The sequence below is a fragment of the Electrophorus electricus genome, chromosome 3 (assembly GCF_041902795.1).
Source record: "Electrophorus electricus isolate QZ-2024a chromosome 3, ASM4190279v1, whole genome shotgun sequence".
In the NCBI taxonomy this organism is placed as follows: domain Eukaryota; kingdom Metazoa; phylum Chordata; class Actinopteri; order Gymnotiformes; family Gymnotidae; genus Electrophorus; species Electrophorus electricus.
Genome location: NC_137499.1, coordinates 24,974,308 through 24,995,982, shown reverse-complemented (window position 1 = coordinate 24,995,982; position 21,675 = coordinate 24,974,308). Strand labels below are relative to the sequence as shown.

Below are 21,675 nucleotides of genomic sequence, written 5' to 3'. Positions count from 1 at the left end.
CCCAGTGCTGAGTCTCCAAGTGCCCAGCCCCAAGTCCTGAGTCTCCAGTGTGAAGTGTCCAGTCCTGAGTGTCCAGTCCCAAGTCCTCAGTGTCCAGTCACCAGTCCTGAGTCTCCAATGTCCAGTGTCCAGCCCCAGTCCCCAGTGTTCAGTGTCCAGCCCCCAGTCCTGAGTCTCCAGTATCCAGCCCTAGTCCTGAGTCTCCAGTGCCCAGCCCCAGTCATGAGTCTCCAGTGTGCAATGTCCAGCCCCCAGTACTGACTCTCCAGTGTCCAGACCCCAGTTCCCCTATTAAAGTGATGTACAGCTGAAGAGGGGTTTGTCCCCTAGCTCACAGGGAGAGCAGGTATTTTTGATGCTAGTAACAGCAATGTCATGGGTTTGACTCCTAGGGAGCTCACATATTAATAAATGTGTAAATTGCTCAAGATAAGAGCATCTCCCAATTCTGTAAATGTAAATGTTTGTAATAATGACATCCAAACCAACTCACATATTGCTAATGGTAAAAAAATAAATAAAATAAAGCAGTGTGAATGGTTGATTTAAAGAAAATGGTTAATAAACTGTGGAAATTTCACATGCTATGCAAAATTTTTTTAATCATATTAAATTAATGGACATGATAAATACACAATGAGTGAAATGTCTATATTCTTGTTAGTTGTACTATTGACATAATAAATCCCTGGAGCTGGAGCATAATCACAGAAACACAGACACTTTAGGATATTTGGCACGAGCCAAATGAACAATGGAAGCTGTGAGCAGACAAATAAGGGGTTGCTGAGAGTTTTTAAAAGTGAAAAAATAGAAGACTCAGTGTTTTAATGGACCTCTCCATCATCAGTCTTTTTTGGTCTTATGCATTTCCACTTCTATGGTATTTTTTTCCTTTTTGAACAACAGTCAGTACCAGTGCACCACTTTTGTCAAAACACGGTCTGCATTGAGTTGTACATCCACCTACAGGTAACCCTCAACTACAATGTCAAAATGACAGTAATAGTAACTAAGCAACTAATAGTGTTCTGTTGTTTTCTCAGAAAGCTTGAGAAGAAAAGTATCAGCCTGCCATGAGCTACTATTAACATGAACGTTTGCTTTATCTGTCATTATGTGGAGCTTTGTGGGGTTCAGTATTCCCACAGAGATGCACTGTCCACGCAAGCTGCATCACACTTCAACGTGCCATCATTGTCGCCATGGAGATAGAGGCCGTTATTTCCCCTGATGGCCAGCCGGCCGTGCTCCTGGAGCTGTAGGGTGAAGTCCTCAGGCTCATCCCCGTCCGAGCAAACCAGGTCACTGCTCGACACATACCAGAACTTTCCATCTCCACCTGCAGGGGAAGCCAAATGGTAAATGGCTTTTAAACAGAACACAGAGTCACTACAAGACACAGAAGAAAGAAGCTCCTTAGATCATGTAAAAGTGTGATGTCATAGAACAGCAGTTACCATGGTTACCAAAGCCGCTGGATGCACCTCTGGTCTTGCTCAATGAGCTTACTTTTAATGTGGTATGCTCCGTCACTGAAGAGCAAGGAGAAGATGTCATAAGCAGTGCGGTTGACATCCAGTGTGTTTGAACTCCTGTGATGACACACGAAGCCGTTCTCGCCACGCAGGATAAGGATTGGCCGGTTAATCAGCTTCAGCTGGAAGAGCTCGCTGTCACCTGGTGGAGGGCAGAGCATGTGGGTCAGATTGCCCTCACAGCTATGTTCAAACAGCCTTCAAGTCTGTGGCTCACATCGCCTTCAAGACTGGGGCCCACACTGCCTTCAACGCGGTGGGTCAGTCTGTCGTCCAGGCTGCGGCTCACACCGCCTTCAATGCCGTGGGTCAGACTACCTTCAAGGCTGTGACATCAACAACAACATAGAAACGAGATAAAGAGATAAACACAGGGAGTCTTTCATCCCAGCTCCATACACTCACCCACAGTGTCGCCCACAGCTGCCAGCTGTCCGTTTCCTTTGGTGGAGATGTACTTTCTGTTACTTGCCTTTAAAGCCACTGCCCGGCCGAGCCATTCAATGTGGAACATTGCATTGGCTTCGCTGTTGGGCAGTGAAAAAACAATGCATCAGTTCAAAAGATATTACAGAGCACATGATGGCAATGGCCCACTTTCATGTCCCTGTTACTTCTCTCATGTTCAAGATAGATCAGAGGTGATTGTGTAAGGAGCCTGTGTTTTACATCGTACAGTGATGGTGAGTGTGTCAGGAGAATATGCTGAATGTAGTTCAGATATGGTGAATGTTTATGGAGCCTGTATTTTACACAGTTCAGAGATGATTGTTTAAAGAGTATGTGTTTTGCATAGTTCAGAAATGGTGAGTGTTTACAGAGCCTGTTCTTTACATGTCTGTGGCTGTGGATTGGATGCCTCCATGACTAACGAGGGTCCAGTAACTTCCCTCGTTAGTTTTAAACATGCATTTCCTTGTCTCCTTATCGATTTCCATCTGAAAAGTCTCCAGGTCTGTTTCCATGTCCTGATTGGCTGAGATGTTGACCCCTGGAAAAAATAGTAAACAGTTGTCTGATTATTGTGATTGGTTAGTAGCTCAAACAAAACCGAAAATGCCTACAACAACCTGGGGAGTCATGGTATTCTGTTTCGATGAAGACAGGTATACTGCTGTGATAAAAGAAAGCCTCAAATACACTGTGGTGATAAACGCAGGGCAGCCTCAGGTACACTGTTGTGATAAACCCAGAGCAGCCTCAGGTACACTCTGGTGATAAACCCACATACACTATGGTGATAAACGCAGGGCAGCCTCAGGTACACTCTGGTGATGCACAGGTACACTGTGGTGATAAACACAGTACAGCCTGAAGTACTCTGTGGTGATAAACACAGGTACACTGTGGTGATAAACACAGGTACACTGTGGTGATACACACAGGGCAACCTCACTAGACACAACTGTGGCCTAAAACCCAGCCCATAAACTAGCACAACTGCACATTTCACTATTTCTGTTTCTTTTCCAGCATGTTCAGTCCTGGCTAATGGTTTGTGCTGTCTGTGAAGCTGAGAGGGCTTTGAATTGGCTGTTAATGTTAATGCCCTCAATTCCACCTCAGCCAAATGAAATCCCTGAGATAACTTTCAATTTATGAAAGGTATTGGGGGAGTGGTTAACATGACCTCATTTGCAAGCCTTTTAGCATGTATTATTAAGTTGAAAAGCTTTAATTACTGTTACTTAGCTAATTAATATGATAACAACTAATCAATATGTAAAGTTATAAATATGTATTCCAATCAAAAATGCTACAAATATTATGGAATCCAGTGTTAAATCCATTGTTTATTTATGTGTCCATTGGTTATCTAAATGCCCAGTTACTGCATGACATTCAATCAAAACATTGCAGCACTGTGAAACTGCTAAAGGTACTTTATATGCCTCTGTGTTTAAAGAACTCTGTGATTTAAATAACAATACCATTAAATCTGTATGTGCAGACTATGAATGCTAAGGTTCCATAAAGACTCTTCAGAATCATCCAGCAGCCCACTAGCCTTTTAGCCTCCAGTGCAGGTAATTTGCATGCCGCTGCATTTCCCTCTGTGGTGCAATGCAAATCTGTGATGAAGGGCCTCAATCAGCATAAAGGGAGTCTGACTGGGGGTGAGAAACATACTGTGTGCCAGTAGAGTACATAGTAAATGCAATTTCAACCATTGCAATGTGTAACAATTAAAGCTATTTTCATCTGTATTCTGCCAAAATGTACCATAACTTATGGGTGCAGCCAGACTCTGAACAGAGATTCTGCAGAGGTCATTTTCTGCAGAGGTCATTTCCATAATGAGTCCCGGAGCAGTTTAACCAATTCAAGGTGTGTTGGTTGCTATTCATATAGTAGATTATTTTAAAGAACTTTTACTAAACAGAGCTATCGAATACGACAAAAAAAGAATGTCAATTTCAATTGATATTTTGATGCTTCAGTTATACTTATCCTACAACAGATAAGGGCATGATGATATTTCTATTCTCTGGTACTCTTGTCCGTAGGTTGAAATATAAAAAAAGATTCCACACACACTTATGAAAATAAAAGGTTAAGCTTAGCAATCATTCTTCCTCATTTTTCCTCTAAGTGGAATGATACAGGAATGTCTGGATCCTTTTGTGAGCTCTAGATCTGTTTCCCTGTTTCATCTCCCTCCCTGGTCTTATCGAAGATTGGGTGAGCCAGAGGATATCAGGCTACCTCACCAGATGGACACTTCTTCATAGAACACAACTCCAGGACTCCACGTTCATGTTCCTGACACTTACTCAGTGAGGTGTGGGTGTGTGCCAGAGGTTTGTTCTAATAAGTGTTTTGGCTCGCTGACAGGAATTAAGTCAGACAATAGGACACGTCTGCTGCAACTCCTTTAATCATCACTGAACACACAGAATGACAGCCCATTAACTGGACATGCTTCCCATAGAGGTTGTGAATGTCACTCTGATGATGACTGATGACTTCACCTGCAGCTTTCTAGCTAACAAATTTATGACCCAACAGAGTTCCTCTAATGTTGCTTTTAGTTTATGGGAACACTAGTAATTTTTATATTTTATAGAAGTTTATGGTGTCAAATCAACACTTTCTTAACCTTCACAGAATGCTTTTTTCCATTTTTGTCAGAATGTTATAGTTCAAATGTTCTGGGACATTCTTGGCGAGCAGTTTTATTTTAAAAAATAATGTTTAAAAGGGTGTTTAAATAACACTGCAAACAGATTCTTTAACTGCACCAACCTGAGAACTTTTATCAAGAACAGAAAATATTCATTTATTTTTAAAAGTTTTTTTTAAGTTTATTTACATAGTGCTTTTTACATTCCTTCCTATCTTCCTTCCTATCCTATTCCTTCCTATCTGTGAGAATCTTCATATAATGTTCTTAGACCATTCTTCTCTAGCTGGGCTGATGTATATGACATATCTGGCATACGTTTTTGTTTAGTGAATAACAGCACAGGTTCAGAGCAAGAGTTTCAACTAGATATTTATAGCTATAATTTCCATCAAACCTCCCATCAGCACTGTAGAAGCAGAGTTCTCCTAAACATCTTACCTCTTCACTGGCCTCTCAGCCACTGTTGGCATCAATTTGCATATGAAACTTTTATTCTCCCATCGGAGAGAATATAGCTATTCATTATAGCTATTTAAAATAAAGCATGTTTTGCTTGCTTAAAATATACATTAGGGCAAAATAAAAATATAGAGATTTTGAGAAAGCCCTTCTCATGAATGTGTCAAATCACAGTGACTAGATTGCTGTAAATGTCTGCCTGAGATTCTGTGGAGTCATGTCGTTCTCTTGCCCACAGTATTGACCAGTAGCACTCCATAATGGCCAAATGAAACTTTATTGTTTTCTGGTTCACAATTCACAAAAAAAAGAAGCTGTAATCTAAGAAAAATGGCACTAGAACACACTGTCAGTTTCAGGAAAATGTAGCCTCAAAGGATTCGAAAGCCATTTAGACCTGGACAGCCTAAATACATGTTTGCTGAAAGGCAGAAATTTACCTTGACGGATAGAGACGTATCTTTTGTTGGCTGCCTGGATCACCACTTGTGGATGACTCTCCTCCAGATCAAAAAGCTCGTGTTTGCCTGGCTTTGTACACCTCCCCGACTTCAGGGTACCTGCCGGCCCCACTGGGGCGAGGTACATGCCCTTAATATTTTTGAAAGCCAGCTTGCCCAATCTGAGCTCCAGCGTGAAACTGGCGTGTGGCTCATACTCCTTCAGCAATATGCCCTCGCTGCTCAGGAAGCGGTTGTCGCAGGTTTTCAGGCAGTACTTTCCATCCGTGTAGACCAGAGTGATCAGGGAGTCCACACCCCAGGGGATGTCGCTGTCCATGGTGATTTCGCCGGCTGTGGCAGACAAACGGGCGTAGCGTTTGCGCGCCACACTCAGCAGGTTGGCCTGAGGGTGGAGGGCCAGATGGATGGCCCACAGCTCGGCCTCGCCGATGGCCTGAGCAAAGCAGGACAGGAAGTCCTCTGAGCCGCCGAAGTAGCGCTGGTGGGGCTCGGACAGTAAGGCCCAGCGGCCGTCCAGCTGCGCCGCGATCAGGAAGCGGCAGTCAGAGTTGGGCGCCTCCGCCGCACAGTTCACCCTGCCGTCCTTGTCCGCGGACAGGTAGCGGCCAAGGTGGCTGCGCAGGAGAACCACCTGTCCGTCCCGTTTGTCTTGCTCCAGTGTCCAGAGCTGTTTCTTCTTCATGCTGGAGCTGGAGGCATTCACCTTAAAGCCGAAGGACTCAGCTGTGAGGTAGCGGTTATCATGGTTTATGAGCCCAAACTGAAGTTTTAAAGCCTTGCTTATTCCGTTGGTGGCCATTATGATCAGGTAGATTACAGTTTGATGTTGGGAAGGCTGCAAACTCTTCTTAGACGTTAAAATGAATTCCTGTTGAAACTCCTCAGGTTCCAGGCTAACCCTGTCCTCTGCTCATTAATGGGAATCACTTTCCCACCATTTTTCTGGAATCTTTTGGAATTCTGTCTGATGTCTACTCCCTAATCTACCAAGATTAAAATCAACAGCACATCACTCCTCAATCCAACAAAAATCTGACATCACAAACCACAAGGCTATGTCCACTCCTATGTCTCCCATCTCCTTCTAGACTTCTGTTCTCTTTCTACACACCCTCTTTCCAGCTGACTTGTGTTCATTTTCTTTCTCCTGTTTTGCATGATCTTTTGCTGTCACAGAGATCCTTGTGCTGAGTAAGAGGTCCGTTGTCTCATGTCGCTTCCTCCTTTAATAAGACCAGGCAAAAGGTTTATTGTGCAGATTAAATATCACCTGATTTTCAAAAGTTAATTGACCCTCTCTTCATAAATATAGATGCCCTTTCCTAGCTACACAAACATCTGTTCACTTTTGTCAAAGGGTTTAGTTTTTTCCTACAGATGTCCCAAATTTACATCCACTTTGACTGCTTTGACATTTTTTTCTTGGCAGGTAGAACCTTTTTGCCATATATGTCAGTATCTTTCCACAAGGCTCGCTGTTTCCTGTGTTTGCCTGCCATCCTTATTTGCCAAGCAAATATGATTCTTTAAATCATTAAGACAGAGAGGGGAGGAAGTGAGATCCCTTCCCAACCCCTCACCCATCTCACTTCTACTCTATGAACATCACTTGCTTCACTCTTTGGACTTTCTGCTGTTAGCAGAAGCTCATTAAGGAAATCCTGAAAACATAAAATTCAGATTCCTTGAGATTAAAAAAAGAATAAATGACAGCAAGCAACCTTCCCGCCTGCCAGAGATTAGGTGCATTCACCTTTCAAGGGACCTTTCCCGGTTACATGTGCCCTTTGGAGGATGTCAGAGGGTATTACCATTGAAGTCCCAGACCACCTAGGGGTGTTTTCATCTCCTAATCCTCTGCCAGGTGTAGTGGAGAGAAGTCATGTGACCTCAGGGACATCACTGCATTCAAAGATTAACATTGAATGGCATTAAATAACTAGATCAAGGGTAATAATAATAATAATAATAATAATAATAATAATAATAATAATAATAATAACGATGCTGCTGCTGCTGCTGATGATGACAATGATGATGATGATGATGATGATGATTATACATTATATTTTCTTGCACCTTTCTACAAAATTACAGGTGGGAGGGATCATAAAGCACACTAGACAACACATAAGGAAATACATTTTAAAAGGGTGTAGTATGCAGAAGGAGAGAGGGTCTGTGAGTAGGCCAAGGTGAAATGATGAGTGTGGAGTGAAGTTTAACCTGCTCTAACCAAACATCTTATATGTGGTGGAGAACGTTTCTTAAACTGCATGCCATGCAGCTGAAAGCCCTAAACCCATCAGTGAATCATTATCTTGGTATCATGTACCATTTGATATTTATACCTAATTTTACTGACAGTGCTGGAGCGTACTTTCATACTACCATTCACACTGCCATCTATACTGTCACTGATGCCATTCATAATGCCATCCATAATGCCATTCATACTGCCATACATTATGCCATTCATACTGCTATTGATACAGCCATCCATACAACCAGCTATAATGCAGTTCATACTGCAATTCATATTGCCTTATGCTGCGATCCATACTGCCATTCATAATGGTGTTAATACTGCCACCCATAATGCCACCTGCAATGCCATTAAAATCCACTTCATACTGTCATCTTTGATGCCAGCCATTCCTAATGCCATCTATAATGCCAATCATCCTACCATCCATACTGCCATTTTTATTTCTTCCTTTTATTGTTATTATTTTTATTGTCTACAATAGTAGACTAAACCCTAGATCTTCACAGAACAGAACTGTGGGTCCTCACAGAATTCCATCAGACCACCAGTTAGACTGAACCTATTCCTTGCATGTCTAAACTGCTGCCCACATACCTAAGGTCAGTACATAAACCCGTCATAAAGGGTATTTAAAATAGTGGACTTAACCTGTTACATAATCGGCACATTTAATCCGCTCCACTAACACAATGCAGTGAATTGAGCCTTTTTTTACAACCATGGAAATTTAATGAGGGAGACAGGAGATTAATTTTTGTTGCTGAAGATGTCTGCAAATCTTGTGTGCAATTTTAAACCAGTTTTAATTCATGACACTGTTGACATGTGGCTTTCTACGTGATGTCATTTTTGTCTTGGTGATTAAACATTAGTGATCATCCATTTGACTTCCGTTTTAAAAGAAAATGCCGATATTTGATGGGAATCACCAAGGGGCGGGCTTTACTGTGTGTGTGGCAAAAAGAACATCCAATCAAACTGAAGAGGGGTGGGCAATGCCAGAAATGTATATTTAAGGTAGTAGCAGCAATACCAAACCAAAGGTCTTAATCATATTTAGGGGTAGTTTTAGCAATATTGATGCGCTTATCCTATTCCTGCTATAGTTTATAACTTTATAAATGTAAATGTAAATGTAAGTGTAACATTGCAAATGTTTTATATATATATATATATATATATATATATATATATATATATATATATATATATATATATATATATATATATAAATTTTTTAATTTTTTATATCTAACGACAGATGTCCATAGAATAATTTACTCATTTCTGGGATCTAAAATGATTGAGTTGTCTAATCCTTTCAACCATTTATGAAGAGACTTTTTACAGAACTAAGGTGAGTATCACTTATTTTATATCTCAATTATTTTATAAGGTAATGCATTTCTGCTTTCTTTAGATATACAGGCTGAGAGACCCATATCACAGGTTATACATTACTTACTCTAAATACAAAGACCACCTATTTTTGTTTATGCTTAATATCCTAACATCTGTCTACATTTAATCAAACAGTTGGCAACATAGAAGTGGAAAAAATTGCTTTTTAAAATTAAATATTTAATAATTAAGCAGGCAAAATATAAAGTTTACTGGTTGTGGGAATCAGTGGCATTTAAGAACCATGTGCACACTCATGTTTATTCATAGCCTAATATACCCTATATACCATTTTATGAACTATATACGCATGTTTATTCATTACCTACTATGGCCTACATGACATTTACGAACCATGCGTATACTCATTTATGTTTATACAGATCCTACTATAGCCTAAATAGCAAAGAAGTGGGACTGCCCTAGTCATCAATAACTGCCCTGTTGGGGCAGTTACACGATCATGATCAAATCTGGTGACCAGCAGACGAACTGGTGACCAGCAGGATGAGATGATGGAGGTGTTCTTGTTTCCATTATTGGCAACTCGATGTCTGTAACCTGATGCGTTGGAGTTGGAATTATTATGCATATTTCTTCCCCTCTGAGTAGCATGTTGGCATAAAAATCAGTAATGGATTTAGGAATACCAGGTCTCTGCATGTGGAGAGGAGACAGAAGAGTGAATATGAGCAGATAAGTATTGACTGCATTCGGCTTGGGTTGGAAAGCAAGTAATGAATGCAGCATTCTCTTCTGTATTTTTTGCAAAGACCTGGCTTGGCTGAGTTCCAAATCTTCCCGACTGCTGCAATCTTTGCCATGCAATATAGTTTAATTCCATAAAATGCCTCATAACTATTATGTGTCTGTTGTAAAGTATAAAAGCATACATCTCATTTTTATTCAGGAAGAACAGGCTTCATGGATAAACTAGAAAAGCATCATAAACTGGCAATATATTTTCTCCTTCAGCAGTGTTGGAAATTGCATCTAATACAAAGGTTTATTTTGACCTCTAGTGGTTTGAAACTGCCATTGCATCCTATGAAAAGCGCCAGTGGCTATTACTAATTCCACTCAGTGTATGTTAGTAAAATAATAACCTTTTTGTCATTAAAATTATACTGGATGCTTCAAGTCGCTGTTCTGGTAACAAGTACACACATAGAATGTTATAATCAGAAGCTTCATATGACTCATGCAATGCAGCGATGTGGTAGTGAAGTACGACCAGTACACCATCAAACATGTGAATGTCTTCATCGCTCTACATCAAGCTCCGAATGGCCCATGGGAAACAGCCTATCTTTCACAGCCATGCCCCTCTCACCCAAATGACTATGGATTACACCCACAGCTCTGCATGAGAGCTGGGAGGGAGGATGAGATGGATGGATGGATGCTCAACTGGCACCACCCCTGTCCAAGTGAAACAGCAGGTCTGCAAACAGCCCCACCCCCACACACTGTAGCAGCAGTTGTGGATGAGGGGTATTTGGCTGATGCGGGCATTTAGGTGGGAGGCACTTTGCTGTGGGGCAGTTTGATTGTGATTTGCTCTCAACCACGTGTTGAATAGACTTTGTTCTGTAAGACCAGTGGCTTAAAAGACTTCAGCAAGCCAGCTCTAGGGAGTTTTTCCTTGCCACTGTCACTTGGCTTGCTCACTGGAGGCTTAGACTTGGACACTTGTAAAGCTGCTTTGTGACAACATCTGTTTTAAAAAGCACTATACAAATAAATTTTGATTTGATTTGATTAAACAGTTCACAAAAAAGCCACATTGATTTGGCTAATTCTGTGAACAGATTCACACACCAATACTAAAATAGAATATATATATATATATATATATATATATATATATATATATATATATATATATATATATATATATATATATACGCGCACACACACACACATAAACACACACACAGGCATACACGAACTGGAAAACAACTGAGGAACACCTGGTCACAGTTGATGGGAGGTGTTAGAAACAAGACACAGGTGAGGTGCATGATAGTGTGTGTTGGTTTGTCTTGTTGGATTATCATCTGGTTGGTTAAAGTAGCCTCTGAGTTCACTTACTTTTGCCTTAGATACTGTGAAATTCAAGGCTTGTTGTCTAAACCTAGTTGTTAGTTGCTTGTTAGCTGTAATTACTCACTACAGGTGTAGTTTCTCCCTGGCCTTAGGTGTGAATTGAGGGGCAGGCTCAGCATTTATTGAACTGAGTTAAATTAGGACGACTCTAACGCCAGGTTCAGTATGCTTTGGTTTGTCTTGTTGGATTATCATATGCTTGGTTAAGGTATGAAGTGAGGTGCAGGCTCAGCACTTATTGAACTGAGATAAATTCAGAGGACTCTGTAGCAGTAATCAACATTTGGAGAAGGTTTGGTGCTGCTCTCAATCAGTTCATCTACATCTCACCTACAGGATTTCACAAGATCAGTTAAGTATCTTCTCATTATCTCAAGTTTCTGAAATGTTTCACAATTCTTGTCCACAGATCTCCTTGACACAATCATAAATGTTGCTACCTCACTGACTCTCAATGCTTGGCACCATCACATATCGTGGTGGCAGGAGGGCTCTGGAACTGCCAATCTGCTGTCCAGAAGGCTGGCTTCATCTCAGCACTAGCATCCCTACACTTCCTGGCTCTAACAAACATGGATCACCCCTGAGAACTTGGTGACGCTGGCTGCCCTGTCCTCTGCCTTCTTATTTTCCCATTCTCTGAGGCATCTCGGCAATGGTGGTGGCACAGATATAATGTCTTGCTCCACTTTCCATCTCCTCTTGAATTTCATGCCATTAGTGTCTTTCCCCACCAAACTTCATATCATCTACTGCCCTCCAGGCTCCCTAGTTCGTCATTGAGCTCGACATCCTTCTGAGTCAATTCCCCAGTGAAGGAAATTCACTCATTCTCCTTGGTGACTTCAACCTTCCATCAGACAAGCTGCATTCCTCCTGCATCCTTCTGCTGTTGACAGTATTTGACCTCCCCCACAAGCACTCTCCTCCGACTCACAAAGCGGGCATTGTTCTGGACCTGATCACCCGTACCACCACACCCATCGGACATCGCAGTCACCCCTTCCACCTCTCGGACCATCACTTTCTATCCTTCTCTCTCTTCCATCTCTTTCCATCCAGTCCTCTCCAACATGTTCCTTTATTGCAATCTGCACTCGATAACTCCCCTTACTTCTATTTTGTCCACCCTTCCTTACCCTGACTCTCTATCCTCTTTGGGTACAGTTACAAATGCTTTCACTTCTACACTCTCCATCTTCTCCGCCCTCTCTCCTCTAGATCTGCTAAGTCCTCCTCACCTGCCCCCTGGCTAACAAACACTTCGCTGCCACAGGAGAGAACTAAGGACTGCAGAGAGGAGCTGGAGGAAATCTTGCATAAATTCAGATCTTAGCTCATACAAGTCTCTCCTTTCCAAGTTCTCACTGGAAGTAACAGTGAAGTAACAGTAATCCTACTACAAAGAAATACAAATCATCTGATTTCAGGCAAGCTCTTCACTTTCTTTTCCTTAAAATCTTCCAGAGTAAGGATTATAACTTTCTTTGAGGAGAAGGTTGCAGCAATCCACCAGTCCTTTTCCTCTGTTCCCACTCCTCCAACTATGTGCATTCCCCAACATCCAACTCTGACTTCTTTTTCTCCTCTCTCCACAGATGAAATTCTTCAACTCCTGACTTCCAGCAATCCAACTACATGTCTGCTGAATCCAATTCCTTCTGCTCTGTTCCAGACAATCGCAAGAGATCTGCTTCCTTTCATCTCTGTGATCATCAACAAAACCTTATCTTCTGGATACATGCCTACTGCATTCAAAACTGCCAGGGTGGTACCAATTCTCAAGAAAGCTACACTCGACAGCTCCAGCGTTACCAACTACAGACTGGTATCACCTCTTTCCTCTCAAAAGCCTTTGAGCAGTTTAATCAATTCTCACCCAGAACCAGCTGCATGAACCCATTCAGTCTGGCTACAGAAGCGACCCTCATGGCAGTGACTGAGAAACTGTTGGTCATCTGTTGAGATTCTTCTAGGCCTTTTGGCAGCCTTTGACAGTGAACCACAACATTCTTCTCTGTTCTCTCCAGGCTTGATGTGACTGGCTCTGCTTGGAGATGCTTTCAGTCCCATCAGGTGACACGGAGACAATCCACATCCAAACCATGTAGACTCTCTACTGGTGTTCCACAAGGCTCAGTATTGGGGGGGGGGGCGCCCTCTTCTCTTTTGTATACTCGTTCTCTTGGTGATATCTTCTCATGGTTTCTTCTACCACTGCTATGCCGACGACACAATTACTTCTTCCTCTTCCACCCTCTGACATGCATCTGGAGACCAACATGTCAGCATGCTTGACTGACATCATTGTGTCATGGATGACAGCCCACCACTTGAAACTCAACCCTTACCATGACTTCACTGTTTCCTTTGAGAACTCCCTGGTATCACCATCTGCAGCTGCCCCTAGCCTGGGCGTAACTTTGGCAACCAGTTGTCGTTCTCAACTCGTGTTTCTAATCTAACCCAGTCTTGCAGATTCCTGCTCTGTAACATAAAGGATTCAATCCTTTCTTTTGCAGGAAGCTACCCAGGTGCTTGTGCAGTCTCTTGTGATCTCAAAGCTAGACTACTACTTCCTGGTCTTCCTCCAAGAGCCATCAAACCTCTACAACTTGTCCAGAAAGCAGCAGCAGCAGCAGCATGACTGGTCTTCAATCTTCCCCAGTTCACATGTTACTCTGCTGCTGTGCTTCCTATAGCTGCACACATTAGACTTAAAACCTTGATGTTTTTCCTACAAAGCCAAAAATGGTCCAGCCCCTTCATATATAAGGTCAATGGTCAAAGCCCAATTTATCCTTCCAACCTTACAGTATGATTCAGCTTGAAATACCTTGTATCAGGTCTCATAGACAACAGTCTCACTGCTTATTTTCTGTAGTGGCTCCAAGATGTTGGAATGAACTCCCACTTGCTGTCTGGACAACAGTTCCTTGCAGTCTTCAAAGGCAGCCTGATGACCCATCTGTTTGCAGAATGTTTAAAGGATGACTGACACTCCTCCCTTATTGTACAATAATGTACTTATTACATTATTGTACTCATTGTAGGGTATTTGTTGTTTAGCAAACTCTAGCACTTATTGTTTTATAGTACTTGGGCCTCTACCCTACTGTACTATGATCTATTCTATGACAAAGCACTTTTGTAAGTTGATCTACATAAGGAGTGTCTTCTCAATGCTGTAAACATGATGGGGGAGAGGTGCCAATGTGGTCTCACAAAGGTAAGGATGGCCATATCACTGTGCTGTTGCTCAAGAACAAATGGTCAACTGTTATTCTGGACTGTAAATGAGTGTTGTAACAGCTGCCACTTCCTGTAGGTGCTGTCAGGGGTGTGGTGATTGGTCAGTGGTGGCAACCTCTTGTCTTTGTCAAGAGAAGACTGAAGGAAGTCTGGCTGGAGGAGTGAAGGGTTTTTGGAGTGGAGGTGGGGATGAGCTGCTCTACTGAAGTTGGGAATAAAAATCTCATCCTTGGGCTTTCACCCTCCCAGCACATTTGTTCAGTATAATTTGGAATCAGATAAATGTGTTAAGTTGTACATTAAACCTTTGCCAACATCTCCATCATTGGTTGCATGAAAGCAGGGAAGTGGTAAGTACATACAGTAACAAATCCCCCTCTAAAATCAAAACAAAAGGACATGGCACAGAAATACAATGGAAACTAAGATGGCCGCCACAGGGCATGGAACAGGACACAGAGTCCCTTGACTTTGTGAAACATTTAATAACATGGAATGTAAAAGACAGTGGTGGCACTCACACATGATATTAACAATGAACATCAACACACTTAACATTAACAATAAAGACTGTAACAAACATGGATATTAAGATTATACTCAGGTGCTAACAAACAATGACCAACAGTGAGGTATGCACTGATGGGTAATGGTGAAAAGAGAGTTGTGGCTGATATGCCAGAATTCTGTCTTTTGGACAAATAGTACTTCTGTGCTGAAGTACATCTCTAAAAAAGATAATTCTGAAATTGTATTATGTTGCAAAGATTTCCAGACTTGGTAATCTGTCTCAGATGTCCCTGGGTTGTTGTATAAACTTGTTGGTAAAGTTCAAGACAAGTCTCAAACACAAAGGGAATGCACAAAGAAACTACCATAATGTTAACATTATCCTGACTATCAGCAGTATTTTGAAGACCATATAATACAATTATACACATTAAGATGGTCCTTACATGTGCCAATTCATTAGGCATTACATAAAGTTTCCATAACAATAGATAAACCACCTTGGAGGCCATCCCATCATAAGCTTTTTGTTGAGTAGTCACTCTCCTTCTCTGGTGTTTCACTGAATTAAGGGTACAGCACAGTCAAATCCATTCTGCTCCTAGTCCACTTTGTAATAAGTTTACTCCTGTCATTCCTAAACCCAAATTAGTCTGGATTAAAGTTATTAATCCAAACATTGAAAAAAGATGCAGAGTCAAGAAATAACGTGAAGAGAATAGCTGGTCCCATTCTTAATGACATGCATTTGAGGCATCCTCTGGCAAATGTCTAACAGCTTAAATTTTTATACAATTTTTCAGGTGTGATGACATAATTGCCCCTCCTTTTTATACATTCCAGTCTTTGAAGTTACCACCACTATATGTAAAATATTCATTATTCAACATTATTTAAATTGAGGTTTGACAGCATTTTCCTTTTTTTAAAAAAAAAAAAAAAAAAAGATCTCATTTTGCTCACCTTCCATTTATAACAGTGTTTCCTGTACCACCTGGTTCCTGGTGCTAGAATAAACCAGAATAATCTCTCTTGCTCCTGCTCAGTGGCTTTGAAGTTCTCTGCACTGTGTCCTCGGAATCTAACTGAATGGATAAATCTTTATGCTTTCAAACACAGTTTTACATTACTCGGCACCTAGTACAGAGACCTTCAAAGGCCACTACATTGAGATCACAGATCATTTTATGAGAATACTGGATAATATTTAACTTAGTATTTTAATTCTCTTTTGCCTAAAACCATTATTACCTCACTCCCCAACTGACACAAAAGTGGCCTCCCCAGTGACATTAGCCGTGTCTAGTCCCTCTGGCACTGATGATGTTCACTCCTTGTCATCACTTCCACAAAGTTAAGCAACCAGGGGTGCATGACCAACCTAGTGACTAAGGCCGTATCTAGTCCCACTGGCACCAATAAAGCATGCTCAATGCCACTGGTTCAACCATTCCACCAGTCACATGACTATATTATGATGCACCCCCTAATTTGGAACCTCCTGAAGCACAGCCACCCTTACAGCTACTTATGATAACTCTTTTACTCTTAGTGAACACCCACTAAACTCAACAAGTAGCAAAGTGGTTAACTTGGCTACAAATCTCTTCTCGCCTAATATACGCCTGCAAACCGTGTCCCTCACCTCAGCCACCAAGTCTGCATATTTCAGCTTTCTTTCAAAGATTTCCTCAATTACACCCTCAAGTAGAAGTGTCAATAAAATTAACTATTCACTCACTCTCCAAATACAACACTATGTTTGACCTTTGCAAAGGCTGCACTACACTATGGAAGTCTTGAAGTTCTCTCGACATCCACTACCAATTTCCAGTTTCTTGTTGAATCCATCTACTGCTACTGCTAACTTGTGTTTGACCAAGGGCACGCTTCCTTTCCTTCACAAACTTAATAGAGTTGTTCCCAGCTTTTTATTATTTAAAGAAATTGTGGACAGCTATTGTATGTTGGAGTATGTTGGAGTACGTTTTGGGTATTTTCCAATGTTTTGTGTACAGATTGTAATTCTTTCATAAATGACTGTAAATGTTTTCAAATGTTAAAGGGGATGCTTGACTTCTATATGCTGTGCAACATTTTAAGAAATCTGATGGGAAAGGTGGTCTTGTGGAGAAGTGGGAAACACTTTTAAGATCACCTTAGGCAGATTTAAGAGGAAAACTTGTCTTAGTTCTTTTTGTAATGGGAAGACTCACTCTGAGCTGGATTTGAACTTAGAGAGCTTGATAAACAAACCAAAAAGAAACAAAACATCAGGCTCACCAGGAAGCTTAGGCCCACTGGGCCTGGGGAAAGATTAGAGGTGCTTCCCAAAAGAGGATGCCCAAGGAAGGGATCAAACCACCACCCTCAGTGTGATCTGGCCAGCATGCTACCAGCAGGAGCAAAGAACTTAAACAGCTAAGGCTGTCAGAGGAAAGGACTGACACATTCAAACAGGGAGAGCAAAAGCAAACAAACTGCTCAAAATGGCTTTCCCATCTAAGGAAAGAGAAAGATCTCAAGAAAGGAAAGGTACAAGTCAAGATTGTAAAAAGGAAGAAGAAAGGAGACCCAAGTGAGCCCTTGAGGTCTTTACTTGGTTTGCTAGCTTTATCTTTGCCAGACCTCTGAACAAAAACTGAGCACCAGAGAGCCCGTGAGCTGCTCTTAAGGCAGCTGGGTGACAGGTGTTTGCCTCTGACTACTCTGAGACGGTTCAGTGCTTCCTGTCGGTGGCCGAAGATGGCCTAGGTGACACTTTTTATGTTCTCTCCACACTTTTCAGGATCTGCAAAAACTTCGCATTTCAAAGTTTACTGAAATCTTTGCTCCGTGAGAGATGGGTTAAAACAACTGAGGAGACCAAACAAGCACTGAATGAGCACCACACCCTCATGGAAGGACAGTGGCTGCTGTTTCTACTCAACCAGCATGAGACAGGCATGAGAAACAGGAAATTTAACCTTTCATTCAGTCTGTAATACACAGTAATGTCCTCTTTTATATTAATTTATTGTTGCCAGTTGTCAGTTTAGTTTAACTCTAACCCTGGCTGTAACCAATGGTTGCCAATACTTTTTTAGTTGGTTCTATGTATTCAGAAGATAATAGATGGCTAGTAACTTGTCTGATGGTAACAACTGACTGTGCCCCCTTTCCAATGGCCTCTTTTAGAAGTGATCTTTTTCTTTACAAAAGGCAGGTGATGTCTAACTCCATTCTATATGCCTTCATATATAAGTTTATACTGTATTTATAAATGTTTGCTTAAACAGTATTTACAAATCCATTGTAATGGCATGTAACTAAAAACTTTGATTGAAATCAGGATGTTCATGAAGGAGAGTTTGTACAGGGCACTGGTACAGTCAGTTAAGTGACATCAGAGTGCTGCTTACAGCGGTGGATTACTGCACGCAGAGCATTTTGAATGCTAAAAGGTCCATTAACCCTTTACAATCAGATTATCTTCAAGTAGACCTGATTTAAAAATAAAATAATAATAAAATGAAAATATATTGATGGTTAAAGTTTAGGTACGTATGTCAAATAATTAATGAATAATGTGAAATTATTAAATTATGGTTGATTTCTATTACAGAAATCTTGTAGACATTGGTGCCATCTTTGTGTAAAAAAGCTTTCATATTTATTGAAGCTGTAACTGACTGTAACAGACCTTTTGTTGGCCAAGGATGTTATGATGTTATGGACGCATATGCTAAAACATTCTCTCTGAAGGAACAAACATGTATCCTGCACATCAAGATCTGTTCATGTTCATGATCTCTTCTCCATTATCTAGTATCTCCATTTACCTTATAATTCATCATCAATTATAGCATTATGTATTTGAGACTGCCATGTAATTTTGCCTTTCTGACACTTCAGAGGTATGTGTGTGTGTGTGTGTGTGTGTGGATTGTGTGGCTAGGGGTGGCTTTGACTTTATTCATAGGGGAATACCTATGTGCAGTCTTTCTTTTTTTGTTACAATAGCAAGCTAAAAAATAGCTCCATTGCACAACTGATTAATGTCAATATTGGAACAATTTAGCAATTAGGTCATGCTGGGGAATGGACAGATGTTTAAACCAGTGCTCTCCTATCGTGATGTTATAGTAACTTCACTACCAAGTCTGAGGATACGGCCAACTCAAACGTTTCTCTGTCAGGCCTGGAACACCTATAACATGTTCATTTACAGTCAGAGCAGATGAATTAAAGGTGATGACTTTAATTTGCTCCCTTTTGAAAGCAGTGTCTGACAGTGTTTCTCAACCCTGTCCACAAGCCTATGAGTTTGGCTCTCCTCCAGATCCCAGCACACCTGTACCATGTGTGCACTGTTAATAACGGCATGGCTCAGGCAAAATAGGGGGTAGGAGACGGCAAATATGTGAACAGTTTGGTGGGTCTTAAATACTGGGTTAAGAAATACTGGCTAGCAAGAATACTTTATCACAGGTGAAGGGAACAGTATCCAGCATATCAGAGCGGTGTTCTCATCCATTGCAGTATTGCATTCTGGTTTCATACCTGCATAGAACCTCAAGTTTTCCACGTGTCCAGCCCCTAACGCTCTTATTCTGTCTCTCTCACAGACCACTTCAAACTTCTTTCGATAGGCAAAATGCCATATGGCTCAGCCAATCTGAAATCTATTCCCATTCTGCAATTTTGGAATTATAGGACACAAAGAGTAGAATGTATTCCAGTATCAAAACCTATGGCTAAAGTGCAAAAAAAACCAAAAACCTCAAGATCTCTGGGTCTCTAATCTCCAGAAGACTGAGATGGCTGACCAAAGCTACTCCATGTGAATCGCCTGTTCAACCCTGGCCCACTGCTCCAACTGGCAGAAGACCTGCAGGTCTCCTGATCCCCAAACCTCTTCCCTGGATTGCTCAGGCTGACCTCAGCCAGGCGAACCACAAGTCTACTCTAGTGTAGTGAAAAGCAGAGGTCATACAGCTGTTTTATATATTTTACCTTTTATTATTTATTTTTCCTTTGCACTTCATTACTGAATACTGGCCCACGGTTCTCAGATACTGAAGATCAGGTTTCTTTTGCCTGTGTCACTGTTGGAAAACTTTAAATGCCACGTCTGACGCTCCTTCCCCGAGACAGCCAGCCAATCACCACCAGTCAACAGACCTTGTTCCCCCAAATGATTTCTCCAGAATTCTAACCCTCTCCACCTCTTGACTACTGATTACCTCCCTATATCTACTATGTGTTACTTCTTGTGAAGTATTGTTTATGCTGCACCTGCATACTAAACAGTCTCTTGTCTGTTACTGCTTACTCTAGTCCTGAACCATTTGTGTTGTTTAACTCTTTGCCTCTTTGGAGAGCGTTATGTAACTCAGCCTTCTGACTTTCTGGCATTTGAGTTAGCCTGCACTTGCACATTTTGATTCTTTAAAAACATTTTAGTTATGCTGCCAAAATAAATCCATGCCTTGTGATTGGGTTACTTTGTTCTACTTGTCATGACACTAAACATATTTTACTTGACCTGATTCTCATTACAAACTTACACATTTGTCAAAACATACAATATTTAGTCTCTAAGTAAAATTGTCATGACTGATTCTCATTCTTGGTAAGAATTAAGACAGAAAATACATGAATTTAGGAATCAGTGTCAGAACTATGACCTCAGCAGGACAAACATGATGTCACGATTGACCATCCCTAACATCCTGTCTCCATGGTTTCCCTGTCTCATGTCATTGGTTTATTTTCTCCATTCCAGTTTTGGTTTTCACCTCATTTGTATCATCTGTGCATCGTTAGTCCTCATTACCCTTGGTATGTAAACCCTGCCTTGTTTCCTGTGTGTTTGCTGGTCACTGCATTAATCCAATCCCCTCTCTCCCTTGTTTGTAATTCCTAGTTGTTCATGTTTCCTAGCCTTCATTTATTCCTAGCCTTTGTTTTATCCAGCTTCCCTTCTGCTGTTTTGTTTAGTTAATCATGAATTCCGTGACTCTATGTGTTGGTAAATTGACCCTGGACTGTTCTAATGACAGAATATGGATTTTCCAATAATAAAACTCGCTCTTCTCTGCACGTGTCTGCCTCCTAACCGCTTACCGTTACACATGAAATAATTTCTTTCTACACTTCTGTATCAGTGCTAAACATTAGACTAATGGGATAAAATTACTTAAATATTGTCTAGACTTAATGACCAGTGCTCATCCAGTAAATGGGAGAGGATAAAGAGAGAGTGGAGTTAGAGGTAGAGGAACAGTAGAAGGCAAAGTTAGAGGTTAAGGATGTAGAGTTAGAGGTAGAGGATGAGAACAGGATGGAGTTAGAGGTAGAAAAAGGTTGCTGGTTCAAGCCCTACCACTACCAACTTGCCACTGTTGGGGCCTCTGAGCAACAATTGCTCAAGTTGTACTCAGTCATAATTGTAAGTAGCTTTGGATAAAAGTGTCAGCTAAATGCCATAAATGTATGAGGGTGGAATTAAGGATTTAGTGTGTGTGTGGAGTTAGAGGATGAGGATAAAGGATTTGTCCAAGG

The 21,675-nt window shown here is 41.2% G+C and overlaps 1 protein-coding gene across 1 annotated transcript; it reads right to left on the bottom strand.

Moving 5' to 3' along the window:
• Nucleotides 1–1,136: 1,136 nt before the first annotated feature.
• On the bottom strand, nucleotides 1,137–6,387 carry fscn2a (fascin actin-bundling protein 2a, retinal). Its single transcript, XM_027000384.2, has 5 exons — nucleotides 5,565–6,387; nucleotides 2,373–2,529; nucleotides 1,944–2,065; nucleotides 1,513–1,680; nucleotides 1,137–1,342 (listed from the first exon to the last, which is right to left on the bottom strand). The coding sequence occupies exons 1-5, from the start codon at nucleotides 6,385–6,387 to the stop codon at nucleotides 1,137–1,139; spliced, it is 1,476 nt and encodes a 491-aa protein (XP_026856185.1).
• Nucleotides 6,388–21,675: the final 15,288 nt, after the last annotated feature.

Bases quoted from the DNA above. Each gene is read 5' to 3' on its own strand.
- fscn2a (XM_027000384.2), bottom strand. From the start codon at position 6,387: ATGGCCACCAACGGAATAAGCAAGGCTTTAAAACTTCAGTTTGGGCTC. The intron at 2,066-2,372 runs GTAAAGAACAGG...ACTGCCCAACAG, and splicing joins CAATCCACAGCCACAGACAT to CGAAGCCAATGCAATGTTCC. The intron at 1,343-1,512 runs GTAAGCTCATTG...CTTCCCCTGCAG, and splicing joins CGGAGCATACCACATTAAAA to GTGGAGATGGAAAGTTCTGG.